This window comes from Aquarana catesbeiana, unplaced genomic scaffold, assembly GCF_042186555.1.
Source record: "Aquarana catesbeiana isolate 2022-GZ unplaced genomic scaffold, ASM4218655v1 unanchor224, whole genome shotgun sequence".
Lineage (NCBI taxonomy): Eukaryota > Metazoa > Chordata > Amphibia > Anura > Ranidae > Aquarana > Aquarana catesbeiana.
The window spans coordinates 1,249,650-1,273,821 of record NW_027362651.1 but is presented as its reverse complement, the minus strand read 5'-3'; the positions used below and the strand labels follow the sequence as shown (position 1 = coordinate 1,273,821).

Genomic DNA, 24,172 nt, shown 5'->3' with positions numbered 1-24,172 from the left:
TGTTTACAGCGCAAATAATAAAAAACGCGGAGGTGATCAAATACCATCAAAAGAAAGCTCTATTTGTGGGGAAAAAAGGACGTCAATTTTGTTTGGGATCCATGTCGCACGACCGCGCGATTGTCAGTTAAAGCGACGCAGTGCAGAATCGCAAAAAACGCTCTGGTCTTTGGCCAGCCAAATGGTCCGGGGCTGAAGTGGGTAACTCGCAATAGAAAACAATAAACACCCCAAATTAATGAAAACCCCAAATACAGACCCCCGAATGGATCTAACACCTGAGGAATTCACAGTGAACTCATGGTAGAGGCAATGCCGGGACAAGGACATCCGGCGCCCGGGGCAAAGATGCCAAAATGTGCCCCCACCCCATTCATGATGTGCAGATTTACAGGATCCTATGTCTTGCTTGTTAGAATCTCTGTGCAGCTCCTGATCTGTCAGTCAGGTCTTGCATTGACCTGGAAGTGCTTTCTTTAATTAATTATTGAGCAAATGCTTTTGTTGTCTCTTTAAATGTAAAAAAATGTGCTATTTACAACAATTTGTGAGGGTAGATGTACACCAGGTGCTGTAGGACTGTGTTGGGCGGAGGAGAGAGAACACAGCCCACACCACCTCCCGGTATTCTCCTCCTCTCCACACCCAGCACTGGACTGACAGGAGTAGTGATGTCCCTGTCACTACTTCTGTCAGCCTTGTAACAGAAGGAAGGCGTCCCAATCCCTACAGTAAACCATTTCACCCAGGGCAGCCACCCCTCCCCCCACTCCTTGCCCTGGCCCTGGGTAGAGGAAAACATGAACCTCATTTGTATTTGTAGCACCTAGTTTGTATAGCCCCATGAGATATGATGGAAAAAGAATAATAATAATAATAATAATAATAATATCTGATTTCAGATTCCGGTAGCTCGATGCTCAGAACTCTGTTTACCTGGAAGCAGAAAAAAGTCTGACTCTTCAATTCATAAATGCTGCCATGAGTGCGTCCCATGTCCAGAAGGAGAGATCTCCAACATTTCCGGTAGAGTTTGTATTTATTAGTAAGTTATTGTTGGACTGGACAGAAGGTACCGCTGTGGTTAAAGTGTGTGTCAGGATATAAGACATATGAAGTACATCTCTGCAATGTGTGCACATTTCACCATGTTTATCCTTCTAAAGACCCTGCAAGTATACCTGTTGATCCTGCCAGAAATGCAGTCAGCTCATAATTCCTGTTGTGAGCTGAACACACGCAGGATTTTTTTTGTACTGAAATCGCAAGAAATGGTGTCAGCTCTGCCCAGCTCTATTTTGCTACTACTATATACACATTATATTTAACGTTGATCTCTCATAGCCCTACAACTCTGCATGAATCAGTTCCTAAAATCTACAGCAACAGAATCATGTTTTCCCCTAAAGTTCCACATTTATCATAAACAAGTCATCCTTGAGCTCCAGTCAGTGACTTTGTTAGGTTAAGGTGTTGTCATTGGTCTGCCTCAGGCAGGAGGAAGCATTTCCTCAGTCTCCTCCCCCAAATGATCAAACTGCAACATTGTAACTTTATAACTTGAGCTCTTAATTCCATCCTCTATAACATTAATAATGTTCATGAAATACATTTGTTGTAAACCCTTTAATATACCCAGTGAAGTGACTGGCCTCAGGTGATACACAGAGATAAAACAAAATCACCCTGCATAAGTTGTACCTGTTTATCTGCAGCATTCTCTTCTCTACGTCCTTTGAAAGTCCAGATTTTACACAGGATCTCCCAGGCCTGGGGGTGGAGAGCTGAAGTTACACTCTGAAGAGCTCAGTGAGGAGGGCTCTGAGAGCTGATTGGAGGGAAAGGGACACACCCCCTTCCCACAGCTCACAGGAACAGAGCTGAGACTGTCAATCACAGGCTGTGTGCTGAAGGTCCATCTCCTGTCACCTTTTATCTCTCAGTGTCAGAAAAACTTGTCAACAGGGACTCCTGCAGATAGAAAGGAGACAGCAGATAGAAATGACACTTAGTGCTCTGGAGTGAGACACACGCTATAGAGTGATATGCTTTGTTCATATTTCTTGTCTGAGGTTTACAACCACTTTACCACTCATACTCCATGAAATGGGAATTTTTTTTTAAATACTAAATAAACAATATGAGGGACTCGGCGCCAAACATTACAGAGAAATCAATGAAACTTATTTTACAACAGCAGCTGCCCCTTTAAGTGAAAAAATATCACCTTAAATAAAACTAATCGTGTAAAGTTATGGCGCTACCTAGACAACAGTGACACGAGACAATACACAAATACATCAATAACAATATGTTTTCAGTCCTTCAAAGATTCTTCCAATCACCGTGCTCCAGAAAAAGGAATGTTCCTTTGTAAGCTCCCTCAGATGTTCTCCACCACAGAGAGGGAAACATTTCACACTCACCAGACACAAGTGGCCATGGAGGACCTCATTCACTTCTCATATGGATTTCAATGGTACCTCCTCTTCTCTCTTATCACAAGATTAGTGCATACCGCATATACCAAACATTCCAAAGATTTCCCTCCACTCCATAGAAAAGCTCCAGATCATGTAATCCTTGTAAAATGCATTGAGGCTGTGCAGTCGCCACGCTTGATGTCAAAAATGGAAGGTGAAAGTGTAATACCGCGCTTTCCACTTTAAACAATAACCAAATGTTTACAGCATCCTCTTGACACCCAGAGTGAAAACAATTTGTGAAGAGAGTTTACAAGTAGATAATCCACCACCAATTATATGAAGGCTTACCAGAATGTTTGAACCCAAAAGGGCGTACGCCCAGTGAGTCAAACAGGCTTGTGGTGATGTATACCAAAGATAGGGGCATCAAATCAGACAACTTCTAACACATGAATCAGATATTCCCACAAGTCTTCAAATGGCTCTCAAGGGTACTAACCTCCAAGATAGATATTCATGGAGCGAGATGGATAGATTCTTCCATGCATTCATATATATAGTTGAGAAGGAGAACAAAGTGCCACATAGCGTGATTCCATAAAAAGTATTGGGTATTTATTACATTTAAAAAACTCACATTTGGGGGGCGCATGCATGGAGCAAACCTGGACAGAAGCAGGGGATAAGAGCTCCGCAAGGACCGGAGACTAAAGCCGATTCCCCGGGGCTATTAAACAGCTTTACAAGCACCTAAAGACCCAGCACCCCTAGCAGAACACACAGCGCATGCCGGGCCCAAAGAACCGCAGTGGCAAACTGGCCCAAAGATCTCTAACAAACTATTTACTCCGCGTGAGGGAGCAGAGCAGGATGTCTCAATATGGCGCCCAGTCAGACACTGCTCCAGCGTGCACACAGACTGTAGCCTCATCTCCGGAGCACACCACAGGGGACTGTGAGTACAATACACAGCTTACAAGAGCTGATCTGGAGGACGACCTCTCCTGTATGTATGACACGCTAGCTAGGAAATTTCAATCCGAGCTGCACAAGTCTACAAGCACCCTATCCCTGGAGATAGCAGCCCTGGGTACTAGAACTGATCTGCTAGAAACTAAGCATGATGAGCCTAGCCTCTCTCATTCAGACCTCAGGAGGGATCATGAGTCCCTCACTGAAACGGTACAGCCCTTTGGGTCTGGTATGAATATTAAGGGGAACTCCACGCCAATTTTTTTTTTTTAATGGTGTGGGGTCCCCCCAAAATCCATACCAGATGCAAAGGGCCTGGTATGGGTGAGGGAACCCACGCAATTCTGTCATAGGGCTCCCCTTAACCACTTCGATACACTATATTATGTATTGTACACTGCACTGAATTATATACAGTATCTCACAAAAGTGAGTACACCCCTCACATTTTTGTAAATATTTTATTCTATCTTTTCATGTGACAACACTGAAGAAATTACACTTTGCTACAATGTAAAGTAGTGAGTGTACGGCTTGTATAACAGTGTAAATTTGCTGTCCCCTCAAAATAACTCAACACACAGCCATTAATGTGGAAAACTGCAGACAACTTACAAATATCACTAAAGCTCTCCAAAATCACAAAATTCCCTACAAATGGGGCTTTCCCATTACGTTGCACATCACCTATCAAAACAAAACCCAATCAGTGAGAACTCTCTCAGCAGGTCTCAAAATGTTGAGACAGTGGCGCATACTCCCGGGGGATGAGACAAATGCAGCTGCCCAATCATCTACCTACATGGAAAGAATACCAAAATGACTGATGTACCACTGCAAAACTTTTCCACTTCCACTCATCCAAAGGCTGGATAACTGAAGCACTATTCACTAGAACCTGCTTGCCTTATTGAGAAGTCCCTGATCTATTGACGATCAGTGGGCCAGTACCCCCTGTAATTCTGTTGCAGTAATTACTGCTCATTGAGCACTCATTTTTCTTTAGTTTTGGGCTCTCACTTTTTAAACAGATCCTAGCCAACCCCTGCGCCAGCTGACGCTTAGTCACTTCTATCCAAGTTGGACTCTCATAACTTCTTCCCAGGTAATAGATGTTCTGTTGTACCTGCATGATATAAGAACTCTCATAATCTCTATAAACATCACCCGCTGCCCCACTGAGAGACTATCTACTCTTTGGTACAATTGCTGCCATGGCCTTCAAGATTTTCTCCATAAATGCAAGAAGATTAAATTCTCCTCAAAAAAAATTGCACTACTTAAAGAAGCCAATAATCAAAAAGCTTACATCATCCTAGTGCGGGAAACCCATTTTGCATCATCAACATGCCTACATTTAATTTAAAAAACAATGATCAGCTCTTCCTGGCTTCAAACCTAAAGAAAAAAATTGAGTTCTTATGGCTATTCGAAATTCCCTTCAATTGCACCAAACCATCACAAATCCCCAAAGTCGCTACTTAATCCCGGAATGCGATGTCAACTGAACCACCTACACACTGGTCAACATTGGTGGAGACTTTAATATGACCGGCAACCCTGACATTGACACTACCTCCACAGTTCAACATCATCGCCCTGCTCTGAACCCCTTCTTCCACACAAAGGGACTCTTTGATGCATGGAGATCCCAACATTACTCAGAGCGGCACTATTCATATTTCTCTCCAGCCAGCTATCATACTCCCACATAGATTTTTTCATCATAGACAAAATAACACAATCCAAGAAACAATGGAATCAAAGATAAGAAACATCTCATGGTCCTATCATGCTCCTGTATCCATAACCATAGGAGACTGTCGATCAAACCTACCTGGTTCAATACTTCCCTCCTCACAGATCCGGACACTCTTTCACAATTGACTGCCAAACATCACTTTTTTTTTAACTTAATGATCAACCGAACACAGACCGGTTTGTATTATAGTCCAGGTATAAGGCATATATGTGTGGGATACTAACCAAACTACATGCTAGAACAAAGAACCAGAGCTGTCGGCAAATTGATGGGGTCTTATCCCAAATTCCCCATTTAGAGCAACAAAATAAACAAGCCCCCACACACAAATTAGCTAGTGAACTCCTTGATAGGAGACAAAAACTTTGATCGCTTTTGCTTTACAAATTTGAGTACAACCTTAAACTAGCAAAAGCTAATTACCATACCTTAGGGAACAAAGTTGGAGCCCTATTGGCCCGCCAGGTTAAAGCTCATTGCTCCAAACATAAAATTGCATCATTATACCACCTGGCAATCAAACAACTCCACACTAATCCACAAGATATAGCAAATGCATTTAGCAACTACTACTCCTCTCTCTATAACCTAAATAACGACCCAACTACACCTCAACCTACAGACCCAGCTGTCCAAAAATGTCTATCTTCCATTGACCTACCTTCTATCACATCAGACCAAATGGACTTCCTCTCCCAACCCTTTACCAACCAGGAAATCCTTAAAAGCATCAAAAATCTCTCCATAAATCTCCAGGAGACAACGGTTATATCAATGAATTCTACAAACAATTTGCTGAGCTTGTCTCACCCCTACTTACCGACCTCTTCAACTCTGCTGCCACCTCTGGTTCTTTACCGATATATATGCTCTGTTCAATTATTGCTATTATCCCCAAACCAGATAAAGACCCTACCTCTATGACTAATTATAGACCAATATCGCTTCTTAATACAGACATTAAGATATTCACCAAAGTTCTTGCAACTAGACTATAAAAGTATCTTCCGTTTTTTGTACATTCGGACCAAATTGGCTTTGTACCCGGCAGACAAGCTCCAGATGCAACAAGGATGGTCATTGACCTAATCCATCAGTCCACCCTAAAGCAAACACCTTCTCAGCTCCTTTCCTTGGATGCAGAGAAGGCGTTTTATAGGGTGCATTGGGGCTTACTAAAAGCATTACTCACCAAATTTGGCATAAAAGGCTGGTTCCAATCATCAATACTTTCCCTTTATCCAACCCATCAGCATGAGTCCTGATGGATGGAACTCTGTTTAACACATTTGAGATCACCAATGGCACCCGACAGGGATGTCCTTTGTCTCTCCTTATTTTTGCGCTGCTAATGGAGCCATTGGCAGCGAAAATAAGGAAGGACGATTGCATTTCGGGTATCACAAGCAATGGTATTGACCATAAAATAAGTCTCTTTACTGATGACATTATACTTATGAGCAATATCCCACACCAATTTAGCATGGCCTCCTTTTACAAGCTAAACTCCTCTAAATCCCTAATCCTTCCACTAAACCTCACAAACAGACAGGAATCTCTCCTAAAAGAAAGTCTCCCCTATACCTGGACAAAACATTCCATCCCATACCTAGGACTAAAACTGGCTCCTATAATACGCCAATTATATGATCTTATATAAGTATCGAACCATTCTGAATCAGCTTCCTCATCTGCTAACCCAAATGCAGACAACTAACCTATTCAGACTAGGGAAAATTGCCTCCTTTAAAATTATTATTTGCATAAACCTCTAAGGGATTTTTAAGGCAATGAAAACTAAAGAATATTAAAATAAATGTTTATTGTAAATATATAAATAGGTACAAAAGTCAATAGAATAATTGAAGATAACACATAGCAGAATATTAAAAAAGTGCATTCATATAGAAACCAAAGAACAAGAATCAGAGAAAGTGATACATAACACTACCCGATACAATCACCACAGATGAGAAACTGTGGTGTCGAGTAGTGAAATTCCAACGCGTTTCAACATGCTCAATTCAGAGAAAAAGTCTTCTTTAGGGAAATGTATCACAATCTAAATGAAAGTGTTCTGCCCAGCATTTCCATCATAAGCGTTCTGACCCGGCATTTCTGTCTCACCGTTTTTGTCATAGCGTTACTGTCCCAGGATTTCTGTCACAGCGTTCTGCCCCAGCATTTCTGTCTTAGCGTTCTGCACTAGCTTTTCTGTCATAGTGTTCTGCCCCAGCATTTCTGTCATAGCGTTCTGCCCCAGCATTTCTGTCATAGCGTTCGGCCCCAACATTTCTGTCACACGTTCTGCCCCAGTATTTCTGTCATAGCGTTCAGCCCCAGCATTTCTGTCACAACGTTCTGCCCCAGCATTTCTGTCATAGCGTTCTGCCCCTGCATTTCTGTCATAGCGTTCTGCCCCAGCATTTCTGTCATAGCGTTGGGCCCCAGCATTTCTGTCACAACGTTCTGCCCCAGCATTTCTGTTTTAGCGCACTGTCATAGCGTTCTGCCCCAGCATTTCTGTCATAGTGTTCTGCCCCAGCATTTCTGTCATAGCGTTCTGCCCCAGCATTTCTGTCACAGCATTCTGCCCCAGCATTTCTGTCACAGCGTTCTGCCCCAGAATTTCTGTCATAGCGTTCGGCCCCAACATTTCTGTCACAACGTTCTGCCCCATTATTTCGGTCACAGCGTTCGGCCCCAGCATTTCTGTCACAATGTTCTGCCCCAGCATTTCTGTCATAGCGTTCTGCCCCAGCATTTCTGTCATAGCGTTCTGCCCCTGCATTTCTGTCATAGCATTCTGCCCCAGCATTTCTGTCATAGCGTTCGGCCCCAGCATTTCTGTCATAACGTTCTGCCTCAGCATTTCTGTCTCAGCGCACAGTCTCTGCATTTCTGTCAATGCGTTTCTGCCTCAGGTTTTCTGTCATAGGGTTTCTGCCCCAGGATTTCTGTCACAGCATTGCTGCCCAGGATTTCTGTCATAGCATTTCTGCCCAGGATTTCTGTCACAGCGTTTCTGCCCAGGATTTTTGTTATAGCGTTTCTGCCCCGGATTTCTGTCATGGCGTCCTTCTGTCATGGCGGCATTCTGCCCCAGCATTTCTGGCTTGGTGTTCAGTCTCAGCTTTTCTGTCTTGGTGTTTCTGCCCCAGGATTTCTGTCATTACATTTCTGCCTTAGCGTTCTGTCATAGCGTTTCTGCCCCATCATTTCGGTCACAGCGTTTGGCCCCAGCATTTCGGTCATAGCGTTCGGCCCCAACATTTCTATCACGCGTTCTGCCCCAGCATTTCTGTCATAGCGTTCGGCCCCAGCATTTCTGTCACAACGTTCTGCCCCAGCATTTCTGTCATAGCGTTCTGCCCCTGCATTTCTGTCATAGCGTTCTGCCCCAGCATTTCTGTCATAGCGTTCGGCCCCAGCATTTCTGTCATAGCGTTCTGCCCCAACATTTCTGTCATAGCGTTCTGCCCCAGCATTTCTGTTTTAGCGCACAGTCATAGCGTTCTGCCCCAGCATTTCTGTCATAGTGTTCTGCCCCAGCATTTCTGTCATAGCGTTCTGCCCCAGCATTTCTGTCACAGCATTCTGCCCCAGCATTTCTGTCACAGCGTTCTGCCCCAGAATTTCTGTCATAGCGTTCGGCCCCAACATTTCTGTCACAGCGTTCGGCCCCCGCATTTCGGTCATAGCGTTCGGCCCCAACATTTCTGTCACACGTTCTGCCCCAGCATTTCTGTCATAGCGTTCGGCCCCAGCATTTCTGTCACAATGTTCTGCCCCAGCATTTTTGTCATAGCGTTCTGCCCCAGCATTTCTGTCATAGCGTTCTGCCCCAGCATTTCTGTCATAGCGTTCTGCCCCTGCATTTCTGTCATAGCGTTCTGCCCCTGCATTTCTGTCATAGCGTTCTGCCCCTGCATTTCTGTCATAGCGTTTGGCCCCAGCATTTCTGTCATAGCGTTCTGCCCCAGCATTTCTGTCTCAGCGCACAGTCTCGGCATTTCTGTCAATGCGTTTCTGCCTCAGGATTTCTGTCACGGCATTGCTGCCCAGGATTTCTGTCATAGCGTTTCTGCCCAGGATTTCTGTCACAGTGTTTCTGCCCAGGATTTCTGTTATAGCGTTTCTGCCCCGGATTTCTGTCATGGCGTCCTTCTGTCATGGCGGCATTCTGCCCCAGCATTTCTGGCTTGGTGTTCAGTCTCAGCTTTTCTGTCTTGGTGTTTCTGCCCCAGGATTTCTGTCATTACATTTCTGCCTTAGCGTTCTGTCATAGCGTTTCTGCCCCGGATTTCTGTCATTACATTTCTGCCTTAGCGTTCTGTCATAGCGTTTCTGCCCCAGGATTTCCGTCATGGCATTTCTGCCTCTGCGTTTCTGCCCCAGGATTTCTGTCTTTGCTTTTCTGCCTCAGCATTTCTGCCTCAGCGTTCTGTCATAGCGTTTTTGCCCCAGAATTTCTGTCATTGCATTTCTGCCCCAGGATTTCAGTCTCAGCTTTTCAGTCGTTACGCTCCTCCCAGGGTTTCGGTTCTCACGTTCCTGCCTCAGCTTTTTAGTTTCAGCATTTCTGTCAGGGTTTTCTGTCAACATTGCTGTCCGTGCACTTCTGCCCCAAGATTTCTGTCATAGCATTTCTACCTCAGCGTTCAGTCTCAGCATTCCTGTCACAGCGTTTCTCAGAGGGGCGTTGTTGTTCAGTCACGGCACACTCCGGTAGCTTTTTTTTTTTTTTTTAAATCTTCGTTGGTTGTCATGTCTCATCATATCTTTGTTCATGTTTGTACCTGGGTCAGTTAGCTAGGGATCACATGTCAGGATCTGTCACATCTACAGATCCATACGGGTTGAGGTTTTGTTTGTTAATGATTGTTGACCACAATCTTCTCGCCCGTATACCATACGTCATACGATGCACGTTCATTCATCACACCTGTACGACTACCCACCACGGTTTGTGGGTACACCAGCCCTGAGTTTTTCAGTTAATTACCTGTCTCTGTGCTGCAGGTTACTCGGGCTCACTTACTACTTACACGAGGGGGGGTCCGTCATCAGGTTCATTCACGCGCAGTGGTCTTGACATTTCTGTTCATGTTTTCATACTTAGGTAGGCACAGAGGGGCGTTGTTGTTCTCATGTCTGGTTGTCTGTCATTTCTCAAGTTTGTGTTCTTAGGTTGGGCTGTATTGGCATCTATACCATTATCAACCATGCTTGCTCTCACTTTCATCAGTCCTGCCCGTTTTTAGGGCTAATTGTTTGGTGCAGATGTTTCACCACTGGAAGCAGCCGTCAATCTTCTTTCAGTTGACATCCTGTTGCTTAGAGGCCCTGGTTATGGCCCAGGGATTTATAGTCTATCTCAGGGTGTGTGCTGAGCCACATCCCCTTGTCGGTCCTCAAGTGGTAGGTTGGGCAAATGTCGTCATGATTCTGGATTCCACTCTCGGCTCTGATCTCTTGTCTAGGATGTTGCCTGGAGAACTGCTCAGGGACGTCAGTCCAGTCATCTTTTCTGTTCTAGGTAGGGGGGCTTCAGTCACTTTGGGTATGACTGTATCATGCCATGGGACTTATTTCCCTGGAATGGAGTCTGGCCCTCCTTCCTCGGTTCAGGATTCAGTCTTGGTCATCAGGTCACAGGCTGAAGCACGACGCGATCATATCAGGTGGGACCAGTGTTCTGTGTCTGGCATGGTTTCTCCATTTTTTGACGATGCTTATTACCATAGCGCATGAGCCTTATCCGACTACTTCTTCACATCCATCAGGTATCTAGCATTTCGCACTCCTGCCAGTTGTCTTTTTCCACTCACCCTCTCACTTCCCCAGTCCAAGTATGGGTAGGCCGGGGGTTGGGGGCATTTCACTGAGCTACTTCGCTGGTGTCCATTTCAAGCATTTTGATCTTCTCGGCCATCATTTTGCAGGGGCTCCTCGGGCCAGCCCTTGCTCCCTTTCCCCAACGTATCCTCTCATTCTCAAGCAGTTTCATTCTCAGGTCTGGGTTGTCTCGGGCATCAAGCTCAATCCAATCTTTCACGGGATGGTCAGTTGGGTTCTGGGCAGCTTTGCAGGTTCTATGGGGGGTTCCTTCTCATCACCAAGTCAGGAGTCGGTGGGTTTCTCCTACCACAGCGGATACATATTGTTGCCATCCGGGCGCACGCTACTCCACTTGATGGATTGTTACCTTCCCTTCTTCACCCAAAGTTGTGTCTTTTTGCCCTCTTTTCAGACATACTGACCAGCTAGTATAGGTGCAAAGAACTGGAAATAGCAATAAGAACAACAAAAAGTGAAACTAAAATCCTCCCTGTCTGCAAAAAAATCTATATATAAATATATACATACATAAATGGTAGAAGGGAAAAAGAAGTATCACATGTGAAACCAAAAAAAGAAAAAATGTAAAAATGTATATAAAGCATTGAAGCTAGGTAAATGTGGTGAATGGATAATCAGACCACATGAAGGGTATATATGTATACTGACATTTATGTCACAGTCATGATGGGATCAAAAGATCCAAGGATCCAAAAGATGGTAAGTCCACAAATAGGGCTGCCTTCATCAAGAACCAAAACCAGATTCCAAAATCCTAAGAAGAAACAGAAGAGAGAGGCGCCTCTGGGTGTAGACTAAAAACAAATTTTATTCATAAAAAATAGTAGTAGCGATCAAACTCACATTTTGGAGGTCATCAGAAAAGCATATAAATGTGAGTAGGTTCTGGAGAGAACATCATCCATCATAAGGTATATATCAGGTCAGTCAAACAACCCCTATGCCGCTGGCTGGAGGCTCTGCCCGTGTGTGGAGAGAGGTACCGCTGAGATGTAGGGCCGGCCGCAGCAGTGACAGGTCACAAATCAAGGCTGAGAGTGCAGAAGGAAAAACATCCGGCGAGGAGTGATGACGTCACTGGTCGAGCGACGCGTTGCAGGGCGTACGAGCTGCGGTGACAGGACAGCCGCGCCCCTTCATCAGGCTGTGGATGGATGGGATTGGGTGCTTAAAAAATAGGAGGTGGAAGGAGGGGCTGGGACAAGGAGTGTAATGATAGGTCTGGGCGAAAGGAAAAGGAGGGACAAAACCGTAACTAAGGGGAATGGCCAAAAACAATAACAATCGGAAGTGTCAGCAGTGAAGTATAAAGCAGGATGGTCATCATGAGCACAAGCGAAATGGAAGGCATAAAAATGGTCAAGAGAACTAATGTATAAAAAATGAAGATAAATGTTAGGAAATTAAAGAATAATAATAAGTGTAATAGGGCGTACACACGGTCAGACTTTGTTCGGACATTCCGACAACAAAATCCTAGGATTTTTTCCGACGGATATTGGCTCAAACTTATTTTGTCTACAAACGGTTGCACAAAGTTGTCGGAATTTCCGATCGCCAACCACGCGGTCACGTACACCACGTACGACGAGACTAGAAAAGGCCGGTTCAGAACCAAGCGTGGCACCCTTTGGGCTCCTTTTGCTAATCTCGTGTTAGTAAAAGTTTGGTGAGAGACGATTCGCGCTTTTTCAGACTCGTGGCTTTCAGATCGTTTTCTGCCGTATAGTTTGTGCTTGTGGGTTTGGGTAGTCATTGTATTCTTGTTCGTTCGTTACTGGTTTTCAGGTCACTCTTCACAGGCCTTGCTGTTCTTCAGTGCGTTCTGTTACTTCGTTCTGAGCACCCGACCGTTTTCTAGCCATGTTTCGTATGCGTACTCCTCATAGAGTTCGTGCTGTGCGGGGGCTTGGTGTTGGGGTCCTGACCTTGACACAAGTCCAGTCCATGAACAGGGTGGGGAGGAGTTTATGGACCAAGAATTGGTTGCTTCAGCGTGACCAGTTTTGTCATATGCCTTTGCTCCGTGAGATCCGTGAGAATAATCCTGATAATTTCAGGAACTTTCTCAGGATGACGGACCCCGTGTTTCACCGTTTGTTGGCTTCGCTGACCCCCTATATCAGCAGGCAGGATACCTGCATGAGGCAAGCCATCACTCCGGAGCAGAGGCTGGTCGCTACCCTGCGGTATTTGGCCACAGGGAGAAGTCTGCAGGACTTGAAGTTCTCGACAGGCATCTCCCCCCAGGCTCTGGGTATCATCATCCCAGAGACCTGTTCTGCCATCATCCAGTTCCTACAGAAGGAGTATATGAAGGTAAGATTTGTATCCTTTAATATCACATTTTATTGTATTGAATGTTTGATAATATATTGTATTTCTTTCCTCATTCCCTAATTACCATGATTGGAATATGCTGTGTATGTCCCCTTTGTTCTCATGCATGCTGGATTTTTATGTAATTATTATTTTATGTCCTTCATACATATTTGGCCTTCACTAACCTCCCCAGCATGGTGTCTCCTGCCCTATATTCACCTCATGTAGTCACTTAACAATGTATTTTATCAGCTCCATAGTAGTGCTTTACCCCCTAAAATGTTTGGAAATGTTATTTTTGATTTAAATTCAGGCAGAGTGCCTTAGGCTTTTTTTGTGGTGTCCCCAAATAATTTTTAGTAACCCTCCCTCCACCCAACTGCTAAGTCAGCTGATTCCAATTCTCTATCCTCAATCATCTATCTGCTGACTTTGCCAAACCCCTACACACTATACCCATCTCTTTTGTGGTCAGATTTATGGATGAATTCCCCAAAGCATGTAGTGCAAGGGCCTGCCTGTATACTTTCAAATGGTACTGTTTAAAGTTTTTGTATCCTATTATTATCTTGATAGGTTATAGCAGAATGTCCAAATGTCCTCAAATGTGTACAGTGTGTATTTTTATCTTTGTATTATGACACTTATGACACTAAGGAGGGTCTGTTCAAAGTAATACCCATTATTTAGGCATTCATCTCTCAATGAAGTGAAGAGGGTTACCAAGATTTACACACACCCCCTATAATATTAGAAATGACCCATGAGAGGGAGGGGAGGGGGAATATGATAGGTGTACCTTATACTTTGGCCTTGTTAAATTCCCCTTACTAAATGCTATCTGGAGGTTGGCCCAGAATGTTTGTGTGTAATCAGCTTGCCATGTTTCTGTGAAAAAATAGTACTGTTTATTGTTTTTTCCTCAACAGTTTCCTTCCACGCCACAGGAATGGCAGACTGTGGCCTCCCACTTTGCCCAGCGGTGGGACTTTCCTAACTGCGGAGGGGCAATTGATGGGAAACACGTCCACATCGTCCCACCACCCAACTCGGGGTCGTACTATTATAATTACAAGGGGTTTAATAGTATAGTGATGTTGGCGGTGGTGTCGGCTAATTACGAGTTCCTGTATGTGGACGTGGGGAAGAATGGCCGGATGTCCGATGGTGGAGTCATCGCCCAGACGGAGTTCTACAGGCGTCTCCAGAATGGCAGCTTTGACTTGCCAGCTCCAGAGGACAATGTGGAAGGACTCCCATTCGTGTTCGTTGCTGATGAAGCGTTTGCGCTGGGGGACCACCATTCCCGATGAGGACCCTCACCCCGGAACAGAGGGTTTTTAATTACCGGCTGGCCAGAGCCCGAAGAGTGGTGGAGAACACATTTGGAATCCTGGCCAGCCGGTTCCGACTATTTCTGACACTCATCCATATGGCGGAGTATAAACTGAACCATATTATACTGGCGTGCTGTATTCTCCATAACTTTTTAAGGAAACATTCGGCCAACTATGCTGGCTCAGTTGGGCCTGAGGCCGGAATCCTACATCAAACCACACTGACGGCGCTTGAAAGTGGCCGTCCTGGCTTGCCCTCCCTGAGTGCCCGTGATGTCCGGTTACGCTACCTGGAGTTCTTTGCGGGTAGGGGGGCTATCAATATGCCAGACAAAATGTGAAGCCTTTTTATAATAAAAAAAAAAAAATTCTTGGTGGACATTTACTGCTTGTGTTTGTTTTAGCTGACCCTGACAGAAATGTGTTGAGTCCAGAAAATGTTGTGATTGTGTAACCTTATACAAAGCACTGTTGGCTGTTATTTCCTAAATGCAAAAACACATTTCACTACAAGTGCACTTGCAACTGCACTGAAACTGTACTTGTAGTGCAAAGAGGATTTGCCCTTAGGAAATAACCCCCATTTTTGCTGAAAACAGCAATTACATCACCCCAAAAGTGTTGTATTGTAGTGTTGAGACAATAATCCACACATTCTTGAGTAAGCCACTTTTTTTATACCTGCACAATCACATGTGCATTTACCAAAGGTTTTTAAAACAAACCAACATGTTTGTTGTATAACAATTTTTGCAGTAGCATTATCAAAAATCGAAATGTCCATTTCAGATAAAACAGGCCTGTGTAAAACCAACAAGAAAGGCAAAAAACTTGAACTTACAAAGTTCACATTAGGTAAAACCTGAAGGCTATATCAGACATCAGTATTTAGGAACTGGGTTTGATATAGCGTTCAGATGGGGGGAAATCACCCCTGGAAAAGCCAAATTTGGAAGATGCACACCAATTTACGAATGTCAACATGTGCTATCTGCCATCAGGGGGGATCAAGAGACGTGTTTTGGGGGAGCAAGCCCTTCCTCAACGCTACTTTATAATTGAGGAAGGGGTTGCACCCCCAAAACGCGTCCATTGATCTCCCGTGATGGCAGATAGCACATGTTGGCACACTGTGTGCATCCTCCAAATTTGGCTTTTCAAAACATTGCAAAAAGATTTTAAAAATTGGACCACAATCCCAAAAATAGATTTTGTGGGGTTTTAAATTCGCCCCAAAACATCAATGATGTTATTATTTTTTTTAATAACATCATTGATTTTTTGCTGTATGTTGTGCAATTCGAGATTACACCCCATGATCTCCCCGATCAGGATCTGGGCACTTTCTGAAGTAAAGCGTTCTGGATCCACAACCTCACGATCACCTAAAAAGAGAGAAACCAAACAAAAACAGGTATCAAAAATCTGCCACCATCCATCTCTTTTACCTGAGCCTGTGGTCGCAGACACTCACCTGTTGTGGTGCCAATCTCCACCACATCTTCTTCTTCCTCCTGCTCTTCTTCGTTTGGGGGTATTTCACCTTCTTCCAGAGGTGGGGGGTCTCTGGTCTCCTCGGATGAGGGGTGTCCTCCGAGTCTTTTCTCCCCTATGTAAAACAAAAATGGTATAATTAGCACACAGATATTTGATGGCAGAACTAGAAATAGGAAACATTGCTTGGAAGTGGGGTACAATTGTCAATTTTGGCCGAGTTCCAAGATGTCTTTTTTTTATTGCCCTTTGTCAAGCTGCAATACTTTACCTGTTTAGTACAAGCTTCACAGATGGAGACCCCCCTAAAGTATACACTGGAGCACCTGTGTGGCCCCCCTAATAAAAATGGTGTTCTTGTGTCCCACACTAGTGCTCCAGCGTCCAGATGTGAAAACAGCTGCTCAGTGTCCTCTCCTTACACAGAATCTAGTTTGCATTTCATTCTAGTAACAAACCCATCTACACAAACAAATATTTGGCATCCAAGTAGGCCCCAAAAAAATGTGGGAAAATGCATATGGCCTAAACAATGATGTTTTAGAGGCCGAAAGAAAAATGTTTGATACGAACGAATAATGGGCCCATGAACATAAAAGTTGCCCTTTTAAACGTTACAATTAATAAAAGCATATGGAGCAGCACGAACGGAATAAAGACAGAAAGAATAGGAACACAGCACAACTACTTACTTTTTTGCAGCACTCTCCGGATCTTTCGGTACTGCTCTGGCTCTCTCAATTTCAGGTCCGACCACCGCTTCCTGAGCTGATCTTTCGATCTTCGTACCCCGAAATTCTTGTGAAGGCTTTTGACCACTTTCGCCATGATCTTTGCCTTTCTGATGTTGGGGTTGGGGTAAGGCCCATACTTTCCGTCATAGTCGGACTTCTTCATGATGTCGACCATCTCCAACATCTCCCCAAAGGACATATTTGTGGCCTTAAAACGTCTCCTTCTGGATCGGGACGTGTCTGGATCCGGGCTTTCCTCCTCCTCCTCCTCGTTGCTATAATTAGCACACACCTGCTCTAACTCCACCATGTGCTCTTCACCCACTGCGCCGAACGAAAAGGGGCGGGGAATAGATTAGAAAGAACGTCAGGGGCGGGCGGAGTTACACGCATGCGCAGTGTGTATAAAGCTTAACACGCGTGCGTATTACGTACGATCTGTGAGCGGAGGAAGGAGCATTGGACGCGCCGATCGTAATAACGAAGGTAAGAGACAAACTTGTGCCTATACTGCTTCTACATTGAAGCCTATATTGTAACAAGATTAGGAGAGTTTTGTCTGACATTAGGCTTTGTCTTGTGTTGTGTCTTGCAGTGAACATGGATATCTTACTGAAAGATAATGACTTCATGTCAGTATTCATAGATATCTTAAGGGAGCTGCTCTGTCTGTGGGAGATTAACCACCCCCATTTCAAGAACCAAACAAAGAGGAAGGCAGCACTGGTGCAATTGTGTGAAATTGTGAAGCAGGTGATCCCCACGGCAGACATCACCTATTTAAAGATATTAATTGGTGGCCTGAGGAGCACATATCTAAGGGAGCACAAGAAAGTCCTGGATTCCCAGAGATCCGGAGCTGCAGATGACATCTATGTCCCCAGGATGTTGTACTATGACAGGCTGCATTTTCTGGCAGGCCAGACTGAACCCAGGCCATCCCTCTCCAGTCTTCCTTCCACGCTTCCTTCCCCCCCGGCTAAGGCTTCTGACGCCCAACCTGGGCCTTCCAGGCCACATGTGGAGGAGCCCAGATTGAGCCAGGTATAGCATTCCTCTAAATATTTCTGCTTGTCCAGTCAATGATGTTAACTAGATGTTAGTTGGGAGTACTAATTTAGGATTGTGATTGATGAAGCAAAACATTACAACCATGTCCCTTTTTCATACACAGGGAAGTCTCAGCCAGGAGGTGGCCGGGCCGAGCCGGCTGGCTGATCTGCAGGTCCCTCCACTCCCCCTGGAAAGAGAAAGTGGCAGTAGGAGGAGTGCCCTAGAGGAGGCTACCGGAGGACTCTTTTGGAGGGCTACAGAGGTCCTGGGAGCACCACACACCGTGGAGGAGGACATTGCTGCCGTCATTGCCTATAAAATGTAGAGGATGGAGGAGGGCCAACAAGTCTTGTGTGAGGCGGTCATATTGAAGGCTCTTAACAAAGGTATGATGGGCCAAATGACAGTTCAGACACACCTTTGCGATGGTCCTCCTCCTCCTCCTGCAGGTCCTCCTCCTCGTCTTCCCTCTCCTCCAGGTCCTCACAGTCCTCCTCCAGGTCCTACTCCTCCTCCTGCCACATCTCCAACTGCACAGCCACAGCCGGGAATGAAGTGTGAAAGGAAGACCAGAAAGTGAGGACCCTGGATACAGTCTGGTCGGCCAAAAAATGCAGCCTCTTGTGGTACCACAGCCTGGGGACACACATGTCATCTGCTGCTATCCGGATCTCTGGGACTTCTGGACCAGACTGCCCTCCCTTACATATGGACTCCTCAGGCCACCAATTTTGATGTTCAAGAATTGATGTCTGCCCTGAGGGTCCCAGGCTTCGCTAATTTCTCCTGTTGATCCAGTGTTGCCTCCCTCTTTGTTTGGTTCTGATCCCTTAATAAAGGATTTTTGTTTTGAATTATACTCTCCTATGTGTTTTACTTCAAAAAGGACAGTTTGTTTGTGAGGATTCAGGTACATTTCAAATATACAATGTGAAATGAACAAGGGACACCAACACCAAACAATATCCTGGAGATTAAATAATAAAATATCAAAACTAAACAAAGAAAAGCAGCGCTGTGAGAATACATTAATCAGGGGTTACCTATGAGTGAACAGATTATAAAGTGACAGTAACCTTGATATGTGTTAATATGAAATACACAATATGAGTTAAAAATGCATTAAAAATTGAACACATAAAACCTTGATCCCAAAAAAAGAAAGAAAAAAACAGTCCTATACTGTGTTCCAAACAGATGAATGAAATGATGTGGGAAGATATGGGTAACAATCCAGGTTGACAGATGGAAGTACAATTGGATAAGTGGAGACCTTCACCGCACCACTGTGAAAAATAATAAGAATGCACGCTTACCAAAAGGCAAGCTTATAAGAGCTTGCGACCTTAACCCGGTCGGGGCCTTTCATGGACTAAAACCACCAACGCACCACTTCAGCTTTAAGATAGGTACACTGTCCGTCAAATACCAAGAAATCTTTCAATCAGGGAGATGTTATACTCCAACTGAAGATAGTTCTGGTGTTGCTGATATAGGAGTAAGGACTAGCGATGTCTGGTGCAGACTGCACAAGATGTGTATCAGCCAGAGAAATAATAAAATATATCAATGGTGTTGGGGTAACTTGACACACAAAACACACACAAAAATATTCTGGAGTAAAAATAAAAATAACATTGAACAAAGATCAGCCTTTGAAAAAATACAAACATTAAATCCAAAAAAAAGGCTTAAAATACCAAAAAAAATTAAATAAAAAAAACAAAATACTGTCAGATGTGACAACTAATAACAATATATTCAGGGAATCCCAATAAAAAAACAAAAATAAAACTTTGTGAGAAGTGTGTGTGAATATGAGCAGCAAAACGACTTAATTCTTGTCACATTATAAAGAAGAAGAGAGTGCGCTGTATTAAACCATTTTTAACATTGCAGCGTGACGAAAGTGCTGTATCCATTGCGAACGCTAAGTTTACCAGAACGAGCTGTTCCGTCTTGGAATTTCTTCTGAGCATGCGTTGCACTTTGTGCGTCGGAACAGGCCACACACGGTCGGAATTGACGTGATCGGATTTTGTTGTCGGAAAATTTTATCTCCTGCTGTCCAACTTTGTGTGTCAGAAAATCCGATGGAAAATGTCCGATGGAGCCCACACACGGTCCGAATTTCCGACAACACACTCCGATCGGATATTTTCCATCGGAAAATCCGACCGTGTGTACGGGGCATAAGAGTATAATAACTTAACAAGCCAATTGGAAAATCAATTGATGAATCAATTGATATATCATTATATGTACTATGAATTACTATGTGATGTGCAACAATAAATGGTTAAGATGGGCTGGGGGGGGACAAAAGTATATAGATATGTATACCGTATAATAGTGAAAAACACTGGGTAAATTATGATGGGAAAAGGAAAAGGAGGGGGGAGAAGGGGAGGGAAAAAAAGGGAAAAAAGGGGGGGGGGGGGAAGGGGAGGAAAAAAGACGTGTATCTCTCCACCACGCACAAGATAGGCCTCATCTAATTGTAATCATATAAAAAGAGATTTTTCTATATATATTAACAATGATAAAAAATGATAAAAAAAGATAAAAATTAATAAAAATTATATATACATGTGTGTGTGTATGTGCGCACAAATACGCACGCACACACACCCCCACACACACACAAATACAAAGCCCGATGAGGGACCTAAAATAGTCGTACAGGTCCTATGTGGGTAGGACTAAAAGGTAATAGACAACACTGTTAAAACCAATGATAAAATAAAATGATGGGGGGGTTTCAATAGAGAATGGTGGAAATCTCAATACTTTCATTAATTCCTCCTGGCGACAGGGCATCTAAAGTGTTTATCCAGAAGGTTTCCCGGGAACAGAGCTTCTTAAATCTTTCAGCGGGGGAAAGGAACTTGGGGATCTGTTCGATCACCCATACCTTGAGCCCTACTGTCGAGCTCTGATGAGCCACCGTAAAGTGTCTAGGGACACTATGCAGATCAGTGCAACCTTCAATCAGCCTTCTGTGCTCACCGAACCTCTGTCTAAGGGCCCTAATGGTATGACCTACATAGATCAGCCCACAAGGACAACTAAGGCCATAGACAACGAAGTCCGATGAGCAGTTAAAGAAGTCTTTCAACATGTAGGTTTTACCTTTGGTGGTAAAGGACTTTTGTCCATGATGGACAAATTGGCAAGTTTTACACAAGGCCTTACAGCACTGATACATACCCACCAGAGGTATTAATACGGGTGCAACAGAAGAAGGTACGGTGGATTTTAGCTTACTTGGGGCAATTTTGCTCTTTAGATTAGGGGCCCTACGATATGTGACTTTTGGATGAAGAGGTAGTACAGCTGAAAGGTGGGGATCCTGTTGTAAAATATCCCAATGTTTGAACAGGATTTTCTCCATATGTTTATATTTATGATGAAAAGTAGTAACAAACCTACTAGAACATTCCTTTGGATTGTTTCTGGGAGGTTTACCGTGAAGGTAATGATTGTAAGCTTCATCAACCAAAGATTCTGGATATTGTTTATCCAGAAATTTCCTTTTTTAGATTAACACTAAGTTCAGTATAATCCGAATCTTTCGTGCAATTTTGTCGAAGACGACAAAACTGCCCTTTTGGGATGTTGGTGATCCATTTCGGAAAATGGCAACTCTTATAATGCAGGTACGAGTTGCCTGCAGTAGGCTTAGTGTAGTTCTTAGAGGTAATGACTGGACCATCGTGTCCCAATTCTAGATCCAAGAAGGCTATGGTGGCACAATCTGTGACTGATGTAAATGAGAGTCCATAAGGATTATCATTACAATGTCTAACAAAGGGAGTGATGAGCTCAGAATCGCCATCCCAGATGATAATCAGGTCATCAATGTACCTCCCAAAAAAGACTATATTGGCTGCAAAAGGGTTATGGTTATGAATATATTCATTTTCCCAAAAGCCCATAGCCAAATTGGCGTAGGAAGGAGCAAAATTAGCTCCCATCGCCGTACCTTGTATTTGCTGATAAAAATCTCAGTTGAAAGTGAAATAATTATGCGTCAGGCAGAACTCTGTGGCCTCTAAGATAAATCTAGCCTGACGCATATTCATCAAAGGGTCCGTGGATAAGAATTGCTCCAATGCCATCAATCCAAACTGGTGTGGGATAGAGATATATAGGGAACATACATCGAGTGAGAGCCACACATAAGAGGACTCCCATCTATAAGAAGACAGGAGTTCTAACAGATGCGTTCCATCACGTATGTATGACCGTAGGGATGAGACTATAGGTTGCAGTAACTGGTCTATGTACAGACTAAAACCCGTAGTGACGCTGTCCATAGCCGCCATGATAGGTCTGCCGGGAGGATCTACTAGACTTTTGTGGATCTTGGGTAGATAATAGAAATAAGGGATTTGGTAGAAAGACTTACGCAAAAATAAGCTTTCTGTTTTCGTGATAATATCTTCTTTAATGGCAGTGTTTATAAGGGTGTCAGCTTCCAGTGCAAATTCTGCAGTGGGGTCCTTCTTAAGCTTGGCATAGGTAGCTTTATCAGAAAGGAGTCAATAGGATTCCCTCAAATAGTCAGACCTATTAAGCAACACTATTCCGCCCCCCTTGTCAGCTGACTTGATCACCAAGTCTTCGGCAAGGGTAAGATGGCTCGGCGCTTTAATTTCAGAAGGGGAAAGATTATTAACTTTGGATGTGGAATTACACATTTTTAATAAGTCTGCATAGACCACTCTGTAGAAACTCTCTATATATGGACCTTTGGATTGGGTTGGAAAAAAGATAGACTTAGGTTTCAATGTAGAACGGGTTATCGGCGGAGATGAAGCTAGATGTTGTGTGAGCATTAGTGATGTGAATTCATCATTATCAAACATATCCAAATCATCAATGTTGAGGTCAAGAGGCTCTGTACTGGAATCTGATAGGACTGTAGGGGATGTGGTCAAGATCTGGGTGGTAGAAACACCATCTGTATTTTGATCTTTAAGTTGTTTTATCTGAAAGTGTCTCTTTAAGGTCAACTTGCGTATATAACTGTTTAGGTCCTTAAAGAGAACAAAAGAGTTGGGTTTGTTGACCGGAGCGAAATTCAATCCATGATTAAGGAGAGAAATATCTGCGGGGGACAAGGTGTAGGAGGATAAATTAAAAATCTTTACCGTTTTGGGTGTTTCAGTTCCTTGACATGTTTTTCTAGTTCGTCCTCCTCTGCACCCTCTTCTGTGAGCTTTCTTTTTCTTGATGTGGAGGTCGCAGGAGGACCGAACACTAAAAAAGGGGAGGTGGAGCCGTTCGCTATGGGGGCACTGTGAGTATTGGGTAAAGGGGTGTCAAAGGGTAATGGGTTTTCCCTCAAGGGTTCTACTGATACCATAGACCTGGGGTCTAAGGTAGCTGGATGATCAATATGTTTAGAACTGATAGAAATGGTGGTGGAAGTCTCACCAACAGTGTTCAAGGTAGAGGGACCATCCCTAGGGACATGGGGTATTGGAATGGATGATAAACTATGGGAAGTACTGGATCTATTATAAAATTGGTTGAGAGCATTGATCAGTTCAGAGTTCTTGTTTTTATTATTATTGGTGAAATATCTTTTTGACATATTTGATGAGTGCCTGGAGATATTGGGCGATCTAGAGACACGTGAAACACGTGAGGAAGATGAGCGAGAGGAAAAACGGGTAAGGGAGTTCTTCGGCTGTCTAACAGGAATGATAGCATCATATGGTTTTATATCCAGCAGAGAAGGAATAGGAGGATTAGAAAGCGCCTGATCACATCCATTCTGTTGGGATGAATGTGAGATGGTGACAATGGGGGATAGAGAGGAACTAGATTTTAAATTGTTCTTTTTATTCCATGAGAAAACCTTATTGGAGTTATAGTCCTCCAGATCACGTTTAAATTTACCCATCTTAACACTAATGAAATCGTCCTCATCTTTTTTGGTTTTCTCTTTCAATATCTCAAGCCATGGCTGTGGAATATGAACTTGAAAACTAACAATATCTTTAATGATGGCTTGGACTTGCTGGGTAAATTTGTTGAGCCTATTGGCTCTATGGGAATTGAGTATTCCCATCCACTTAGTCGTGCAAAATTCTGCAATGTTGGCCCATTCTCTAGTGCTGTCTTCGCTCAAACAGCTAGGACAGTCTTTCATGACTCGTAATCCTCTAGGTGAGATTTTGACGTCAATATATTGCTGTA

General features: G+C 43.8%; 1 protein-coding gene across 1 annotated transcript in view; it reads left to right on the top strand.

Annotated features, from left to right (window-relative positions):
* The window catches only part of LOC141121537 (vomeronasal type-2 receptor 26-like), a 72,473-nt gene that overhangs the window by 30,957 nt on the left and 17,344 nt on the right, over nt 1-24,172 (top strand). The window contains exon 2 of the mRNA XM_073611158.1: nt 903-1,026. Coding sequence (XP_073467259.1) covers nt 903-1,026 — 124 coding nt within the window. The remainder of the gene's footprint in view (nt 1-902; nt 1,027-24,172) is intronic.